The sequence below is a fragment of the Neolamprologus multifasciatus genome, chromosome 11 (assembly GCF_963576455.1).
Source record: "Neolamprologus multifasciatus chromosome 11, fNeoMul1.2, whole genome shotgun sequence".
NCBI classification, from domain to species: Eukaryota; Metazoa; Chordata; class Actinopteri; order Cichliformes; family Cichlidae; genus Neolamprologus; species Neolamprologus multifasciatus.
Genome location: NC_140449.1, coordinates 20,090,781 through 20,099,713, shown reverse-complemented (window position 1 = coordinate 20,099,713; position 8,933 = coordinate 20,090,781). Strand labels below are relative to the sequence as shown.

The following is an 8,933-nucleotide window of genomic DNA, read 5'->3' as shown; positions in this document are numbered from 1 at the left end:
TTATGCATTGTTTATAATAATAATTTGTGATTATCATATGTTTGTAATTGATTCAGTGTCGTTATATACTTTACAAATACAGATTATTTTCAATACAAGGCTATCATGAAACCATAAGGAAAGGCATCTTGCCTGCAGATTAGCTGAAGCCGGTAAAGGGAACTGCATGAACGCAAAGGTAAAGGTAAAACAATATTTAGAAATGAGAAATAATAAGGTTGCGCTTGTTAACTTATAGGAACTTTAGGAACACAAAACACTTTATTTAGTAATTGTACATCCATACAGCACTCATTAAACACACAATAAATGATTTTGGTGATCTAATTTCATACAAGACGTTTTGTAACAAGTTCAGTGTACTCAAATTGTACTTGTAATAGTTTCCTCCAAACAAGATCCCCTGTAAGAAAGTGTTTCCTTAGTTGTATCAGTACAATGCCAGTAACATGGTCTGTCTTAACCTAGGTTCTGCACTAGGGGGAGTTAAAGGAGCATTAATTTGAACAGACGTGATAATTTAGGTTTTGCCTCTTAAATCGAAAAGGTTTTATCATTTTGGCTTCCTTTATATTCAGAGTCGTATTACCTGATATATACAATGCTTTTACACTTTTACACACATTGCATCTATTTTCTAGACTGCTTAAAGGTCTGCTGTTTATGGCCCAGAAGCATAAATAGTACATCAAATTTATAAAAACCAAACAGAAACTGAATAAAATCTGGGTCCGTGTGTCCTTTAAAAAAACCTATCTGGTTTGTTTTACTACAAGAAATTACAGGAACTTTTTTTTAGCAAAAATATTGTTTCCACAATCATAAAACCAGTGCAAAAATAACTGCAAGGTCGCTTTTTCATTACTGCCTGAGCTAAAATGAAAGTGTTGTACATTGTTACAATAATAAGTGCACTTTTTCTATTTTGTATTACATTCGAAAGAATAATTAAAAAATAGTAAAACATAATATGATAAAAGGAGACACTTCAGTGTTTGACATCAGGTACCCAACCATAGTAGCTAAACAGCTTCTGCAGGGGTTATTTCAGCTCGAACACACTATCACAGAACGCTCAGACAGACGTGGCAAACGTTGAAACGAGGGTTACTTTAACCAAACCATAATCTTTCCCTATAACTAATCAAAGAGTTATTTCTATTATTTACATTGCTTATTTCTATTGTTATATCATTATATTAGGCGCAACATTTTGAGCACATAGAATTTTTGTCGGATGATCCCCACATTATACATTACAAATACAACCTTCTTTGCCTTCTTATGATATGAAATGAATTCTATTTCTCTATTCCACATGTCTGTATACTTGTTCTCTGAGTGAATGCACAGAATTTCTTTTCTTTTTTTGTTATTATTCCATAATAACCTTAGTGGTGATACAAAACTTGGATGCACAAATATTTTTCTGAAAAGGTTGGTAGTCATTGTTGAACAGTTCTGAGGTGACTTTACTGTGATTGTTGAAGATTTTCACACAACTTCCTGAAAAATCAAGAAAACAAAAGACAGTTTTCAGTTTTGCAATAGAGGCGTGCTAAATAGACTTCTACAGTAGCCCCCAGTAGTGATCTATGGTAATCCAATTTATTATTGACGATGCATGCTGGTGATTAAAATCTTACCGTCCTTCGTCCTTGGTTGTATCAAGAAAGGCACAGACAGCTTTATCTCTATTAAAAATCTCATCTTTCAAGCTCTGAATGTTCTGCTGTGCTTGACTTTTAGCCGCTTCATGATCGTCTGAGACAATAAAAGATAATAACAAATGAGAGCAAAAACTGAGAATGTGTAAATGTAGGCCTATTATTAGAAACTGGTAGCTTCGCGTTCAAAGTAAACCCGTGTGGCTCAAAACCAGCTGTTGCAAAGCTGGTTTTGCAGGTTTTTCATAAAGGAATGTAAAAATGGAACACTTCTTTTTCTTCTTGTGTAGACAATTGGGGGGGGCGGGGGAGGACCACCCAGTGCATTTAAAAATGCAAACAGAGAAATGCTTGTCTTATTCTCCTATGTGATCCATATCGTTGTGTAGAAGCAAACATATTTGTAGATCTGTCAGTCCAGAGCTCATAACAACAAGGCAGAACTTAAACAGAAAGCTGGCTTACCTTTGAGTTTATCTATTTCCTCAGTTGTACTATCCCTCGTCTTCTCCGCCTTCTCCTAATGCGAAAACAAGTGGAAGTCAGCAGTTACGGTTTACTGCGGAATGAAGCTCAAATAGAGACAATCAAGCAAATACTTAAATGTATTACAGTTAGTCGCATTATCATTTTCTTTTTTTTAAATTTTTGTTAATGTTGAGACTGCAAGAGCATACAAATGAATTAAAACCTGTGGAGAGTCAAAGTGCAATTGTGTGCGTGTGTGCGCCCGCGAGCCTTGCCTTCTCCGTGGTACAGGCCGTCAGACCTTTACCCGCGTCCTCCGATGACTTTTCAATTTCTGCCTTTTTCTTTTTCAGTGTTTCCACCTTTGTGTTGACGTCGTCCAGCGATTTCTGCAGCTCGGAGATTTTGGCTTTCAGTTCGACTATGCCTTCCTCTTTCCTGGTGATCTGCGCCGAGTTCTCCACTAAGCGGACTTTTAAGTGACTCAGGCGGAATTCCTGATGCACGACCTGGAAAATCAAGACACCCATCACAACAACACTCACGCCAACTAACGCTATCGCCAGCTTCATCTTGGTTTCGACGGGGAGACACGGGATACACGATGGAGAACTCTTGAGGGTCACTCGTTCATCCCAGGTCTCCGACCTTGCGCACGCGTCTCCTAAAGACCAGTCCACCGGTGTGACGCGAAACTTGCAGGCTGCGTTACCTGCTGAACTGGATGGGCGTGACAAACCACCTGTTTCCTCCTGTGGCACTCCCTCTCTCTCTCGCTTGCTCTTGTTGGCAGTCACTTAAACAAACACTTGGGATGTATTTACATCATGATCAGCCTATCTCGAGCCTTTCTCTTACAGGCCTAACATCTGCTGTTTGCTTTCAACATAGTACACACACACACACACACACACACACACACATATATATTATTATTATTTATTTATTTTTTTTAAGAAAGGCAGTTCACTATATTTTCTACAGAACTATATGTGCGTTTACCTTCGTACATATTATTTTGAATTATGGAGGTTATTATTTGGCCTACTAATTTATATACATACGTGTGTGTGTGTTTGTGTGTGCGTGTGTACAGGCCTATATACAGACTACATGCCTATTAAGGCAAACCAGTTTGCTCAAAGCCAACAGGCCCAACCTGTCTATCTTTAGACACGGCATGCTAGGAGAGGGCGTGTTTACTGACGAGCTCAGGAACAACCACAATGATTAAAGTCCAATCCAGGTAACCGCAGGTGACTCACTAATTCATTCACGGTGTTGCCAGGGTCACGCACAGAGCAACTTTGCTCGTGAACGTCGAAGGGGCCGCTCTGTAAGAAGATCCGCTCTTCACTTTCCACAGTAAAGGAAGGCTCTCAACGCCGGGCAAACAATGAAGTCGTTTTTGCTACCTGCGACCATAGTGGTGTCGGTCGCTTTGGTGGGGATCATGAAACTGCGGAAAGGTGAGCACGAAAAATACGAGAAGCAGTTCAAGTTTCAGGATGTCAGACTGCGGGTTGCCCATGATGTGCTGGGAGAATATCAGAACGATAAGGCACAGAAGCAGAACATGCTGGAAAAGGCCAGCACTGAGCATAAAGCGCTGGAGGAGAAGGTGGACAAGCTCCAGACCGACGGGGACAAGTTAAAGGGAGATACGAAATCCTGCCAGGCAGACCTGGTGAGTAGAAATATTTATCCGGCGTTATTAGGTTCACATATTCCTTTTGTTTCTTTGTTATTCTTACGGGAAGAGAGAGCTAGTGGAACTCCCAAAACCCGTTCCACCTGTGGAGGAGCTTAGGTGTACTCAGGTGCACTCAGAAAATCAGGCTTATCCGCCTGACAGTGGACTTTATGCCACCACTAAACTGAAGCTGATTTCCTACATTACTGTACAAAATATCAGTCTTTGACATCCAGCACCCCCGCTTTTGAAGATTAGGCGTAAAACGTGATAAAGCATATAGATGGATCCCGTAGCTATGCTGCAATGGGTTTGTGATTTCACTTCCAATGATGCACGTTTCTTCTTCACCACATTGCATCCAGTTATTAATTAATATGAGTAACAGCGTACATGGTCGTTTGTATTGGCAAGTTCTTCATATGTACGTAAATTTACTAATGATGCAGCACAGTGTTTTGATTTATAGCTTGTTTTGTCTTCGTGGTTTTTGAGGTGGTCTAATGGTTACTGCAAGAAGAAACACCTGTAAATTCTTCATCATGTGAACTGTTCTGGCTCAGTCATTTCTGATTTATGATATAACCCAATTCTAAATCTTTCTGCTGCAGCAGTAGTTTTGGCCTGTCTGCCTGTGATTTCTTCCTGTTAAAAGGGAGATTTTCCTTTCCGCTGTCACCAAATGCTTACTCATAGGTGTCATTTGATTGTTGGCCTGTTCTCTGTATTGTTACAGGGTCTGTGCCATATAATATAAAATGCCTTGATGTGATTGATGTTGTGATTTGGATCTAAAAAAAATGATGATTTTTTTTTGTTAATTCAAACAATATATTATAGTCTCTGCTGTATATATTGCAGGCCCTATTGGGAAAGTTAGCATACTCCTTCACCCAAAGAAACAGCAGTGGATGGTGCTTTCAACTGTAAGAAAAATAGCATGTAGGCTATGCTATAAATGCTATATATATGTTACATGCCACATTACCAAATGGAAGTGCCTTTGCTGTGTAGCATCATTGTGCATGTGGCTGAGGAGAAAGCCAAGCGAGCTACTATTTTACTCCACTTTTACTTTTTCTCCAAATCATTTATATTTACATACTTATCACATTCACATTCTGCAAACCATTTGTGCAAATTTGATCTCTGTGGTTTCACCAGTGCTTTGTGTTGCTAAGCTTTTTCTTTGCATTTGCAGAAGACAATAACAGATGAGGCGGCAGCAGCAAAGATACAGTTAAAAAGTCTGAAAGGTAAGTGATGGTTATGAAGTCCGGTGAATGAAAGTAGTCGTGTAGTTGGAAGTAAAGAAAGTAAAGACTTTTTTGTATGTTTTACTAAGCTCATACTAGCTTCAAACCCATCTTGTAATTTATAACACTTACAGCTGACCAGGAAAAAGAGAAGACGAGCTGGACAACAGAAGAAGACACTCTGAAGCAGGAACTAGCAAAATACAGCTCAGCGTGCAAGTTCATAAAAACAGATCTTGCAGAAGCTAGGTATGGTTACCACTTTAATTAACATAAATCAGCAGAGCCTACTATTATATGTATTGTGATATTGATGCACTTATTATTTTTTTTATTGTAATTTTTTTCTGTTAAAAGAACTCTGTGTGGAGTACAAGAGCAACCAAAAGCTGAAGCCCCCAAACAAGAAGAGGCAAAGGCCGAGGCCCCCAAACAAGAAGAGGCAAAGGCCGAGGCCCCCAAACAAGAAGAGGCAAAGGCCGAGGCCCCCAAACAAGAGCAACCAAAGGCCGAGGCCCCCAAACAAGAGCAACCAAAGGCCGAGGCCCCCAAACAAGAAGAGGCAAAGGCCGAGGCCCCCAAACAAGAGCAACCAAAGGCCGAGGCCCTCAAACAAGAGCAACCAAAGGCAGAGGCCCCCAAACAAGAAGAGGCAAAGGCTGAGGCCCCTAAGGCTTAAAAGTCTAAAGGAATTGGACCCATAAGATCAGGCATGGATACTAGTATCCTGGACTTGGTCTAATTTGGTGTGTGATATACAAGGCCTTCCCTGTAAAAGAGTTTGTCTGGATGGGAGAATATGTTCATTTAAAACCCATATATATCTTTCTCCCCTCAGTCATGTCCCTGACCTGTTACTAGTTATACTACTCACTCTTCCAACCTTTTGTTTCCATCCCAACTTTTAATATTAACCTTGTTTAAGAGGAACAATGTTTATCTGCTCTGGTTTAGTTGAATTCATGGCACAAAAGTAATGCAAAACTGTAAACTAACTATGTTTTGACTGATTGGTTGTATGCATGTAATATCTTGTAAACAGTATGCTTGAGTTTAGGTTTAAACAATTTAAATGAAAAGAAATGAAATGCATGTCTTTTGGCATAAGGGGAATATTTCAAAGTCTCCACAGCAGTCTTTTAAGTAGCAGAATAATTACACAGAAATGCACTAAGAGTTATTATAGTGTAAAAAAAACCTCAATTATATATGCAGGGCACATTATTGTTCTTAAAAATGGAACATCATGATCATTTGTGTGTGAAATGGAGTGCTGTGGCATGCTGCAAATTTTGGTATCAATCCGATACCAAGTAAAAGGGACAATATTGCCAATACGAATAATGGTATCAATATTTTTAGCCGCGTGTCAAGACCTTTGAGATGAATCATCATCAGTTTGCAATTACTGAACACATTTTAATGACCAGTAAATCAATGATTTTTACTTTCAACATCACACCTTTCAGCGTTTCATGTTTTTTTGTTTTTTTTTAATTTTGGGATACCTGAAATGAAATGTACCAATCTCTAAAGCACTTTGAGTCAACTTCTGTTGTTTAAATGTGCTATAGGCTATAAATAAAACAGATGTGACAACACAAAAAGGTTCAGATATTTTTATATTGGGTGTTTGCGGAATATTTACATTTTTAAAAAAGTATTAATTTGACACAATCCAGTCGGCTACATACTGAACTAGAGGATAGAAACAAGGTATTGATCCTATTGCGCTAGTATCAATATGATACCACTACCAGCGCTGGTATCAATACTATCGTTACTTGGATCAATTCACCCACCTCTAATAAAACCCACAAAGCTGAACAAAAAGTTGAATATTTATCTCTGAAATGTAGAGGACAAGAAGTGTGAAATAAAAATCCCTTGGAAAAGTATTCAACCTTATTACAACATATTATAAAACATACAAAATGTCATTGCCATTATAATCCAAAATGTGATCATTTATTTTGTGACCACACACACTAAGCACACCAATGATTAGGGGTGGCTGTAGCTCAGGAGGTAGAGCAGGTCACCTACTGATCGGAAGGTTGGAGGTTCGATCCCAGGCTCCTCCAGTCTGCATGCCAAGTATCCTTGGGCAAGATACTAACCCCAAGTTGCTCTCCGATGCGTCCATCGGAGTATGAATGTGTGTGAATGTAGTTAGATAGCATAGCACTAAGTATAGATAAAGTGCTTGTGAGAATGGGTGTGACTGGGTGAATGTGGCGTGTTGTATAGAGCGCTTTGAGTACTCCGGGAGAGTAGAAAAGCGCTATATAAGAATCAGTCCATTTACCATTTACCATTTTCAGTTTGCTGTGCTTGCTTTATTTCCAGGCTTACTGACCGCTCAAAGTGCTGTACACCATAAGTCACATACTCTTATAAAGCACCTCATTCAACAAAGTTCAACCCCTGTATCTGCTTTACATCCACAACTAATTCAGAAAAAACAAGTAACCTAACATCTCTGGACTGTAGGAGGAATACAGAGTACCTACACAGGAGAACCATTAACCAGATTCAAGAGTCAAGATTCAAAGTGTTTATTGTCATGTGTACAGAAGAAATAGCATTTCTCTGTGCAATGAAATTCTTCCTTTGCTGTCCATACACAAATGCCAAGTTAGGTAGGGTTGAAGGAACAAGATAAATAAGGATATGTTCATGGATGTTCAGGAGTCTGATAGCAGTGGAGAAGAAGGAGTTGTTGACTCGAGATGTTCTGCATTTCGGACTTCTAAACCTTCGTCTCGAGGGCAGACGTGTGGTTACTGGGGATCTTCTCCACAGCGGGTCAGTTGCTCTCCACAGTGCAGCTGTAGAAGCTGCTGAGGATCTTGACCGACATCCCAAATTTCCTCAGCTTCCTCAGGAAATACAGCCGCTGCTCAGCCTTCTTGACCAGCTGTGTAGTGTTCAGTGACCAGGTGAGGTCCTCAGTGATGTGGACACCCAGGTACCTAAAGCTGCTCACCCTCTCCACTTAACTCTCCCGGATAAACAGCGGCTGGTGAGGCCTCTTCTTCTTCCTCATGTCCACTATCATCTCCTTTGTTTTGTTAGTGTTGAGGGTGAGGTTGTTGTCCTCACACCATGACACCAGACCAGCCAACTCTCTCCTATAAGCCGCTTCATCCCCTCCAGTAATGTGACCGATCACTGCAGCGTCATCCGCGAACTTCAGTATGATGTTCTCTTTGTTGGAGGCGACACAGTCGTGACTGTACAGGGTGTAGAGGATGGAGCTGAGGACGCAACCCTGTGGAACTCCAGTGTTTGTAATAATGCTGACTGAAGTCCTGTTGCCGATCCTGACAGACTGAGGCCTGCCAGTCAAAAAGTTCTGTAGCCAGTCGCACAGGGTGGGGTGCAGGCTGAGTGCAGACAGTTGCTGATGAGTTCATGAGGGATGACTGTGTTGAAGGCGGAGCTATAGTCAGCAAAGACTACCCAGATATTTCTCTTAATATCACCACTCTCTCAAAACACTTGATTTGAGTAAGTGCAACTGGTCTTTAGTCATTTAGGTAGGTGGCGGGGCTTTTCTTGGGGTGAGGGATGATAGTTGTGGTCTTGAAGCATGTGGGAACGATGCTCTGACTGAGGGAAAGGTCAAAGATGGAGGTGAGAACATCAGCCAGCTCATTAGCACATGCTCTAAGGGCCCATCCAGGGATGTTGTCTGGTCCTGATGCTTTGCGGGGGTTGATCTTCCTCAGGATCTTGTGCACTTGGTCTATTGAGACCATTGGCGGGGGAGATGGTCGGGTAATCTGGGGTTTCTGGGAGGTCTGGAAGGTCTCAAAGCGGGTGTAGAGTTGATGCTGTTGGTGG

The 8,933-nt window shown here is 40.7% G+C and overlaps 2 protein-coding genes across 3 annotated transcripts; one reads left to right on the top strand and one right to left on the bottom strand.

Moving 5' to 3' along the window:
* Positions 1 to 2,846, bottom strand: LOC146508273 (uncharacterized). 2 transcript variants are annotated; one of them, XR_014876925.1, is made up of 5 exons: positions 2,411 to 2,846; positions 2,133 to 2,187; positions 1,647 to 1,764; positions 988 to 1,506; positions 2 to 630 (listed from the first exon to the last, which is right to left on the bottom strand). XR_014876925.1 is itself a non-coding variant. In XM_085177940.1 (4 exons), exons 1-4 carry the CDS (start codon positions 2,705 to 2,707, stop codon positions 1,473 to 1,475), a joined length of 504 nt encoding a protein of 167 aa, XP_085034066.1. In that variant the 5' UTR covers positions 2,708 to 2,846; the 3' UTR covers positions 1 to 1,472. The 2 variants fall into 2 exon arrangements, 1 of the variants encoding a protein (XP_085034066.1); XM_085177940.1 differs by having other exon boundaries at positions 1 to 1,506.
* A 440-nt stretch (positions 2,847 to 3,286) lies between these two features.
* Positions 3,287 to 6,982, top strand: LOC146508272 (uncharacterized). The gene is made up of 4 exons (XM_085177936.1): positions 3,287 to 3,822; positions 5,030 to 5,084; positions 5,219 to 5,333; positions 5,442 to 6,982. Exons 1-4 carry the CDS (start codon positions 3,532 to 3,534, stop codon positions 5,761 to 5,763), a joined length of 783 nt encoding a protein of 260 aa, XP_085034062.1. The 5' UTR covers positions 3,287 to 3,531; the 3' UTR covers positions 5,764 to 6,982.
* Positions 6,983 to 8,933: the final 1,951 nt, after the last annotated feature.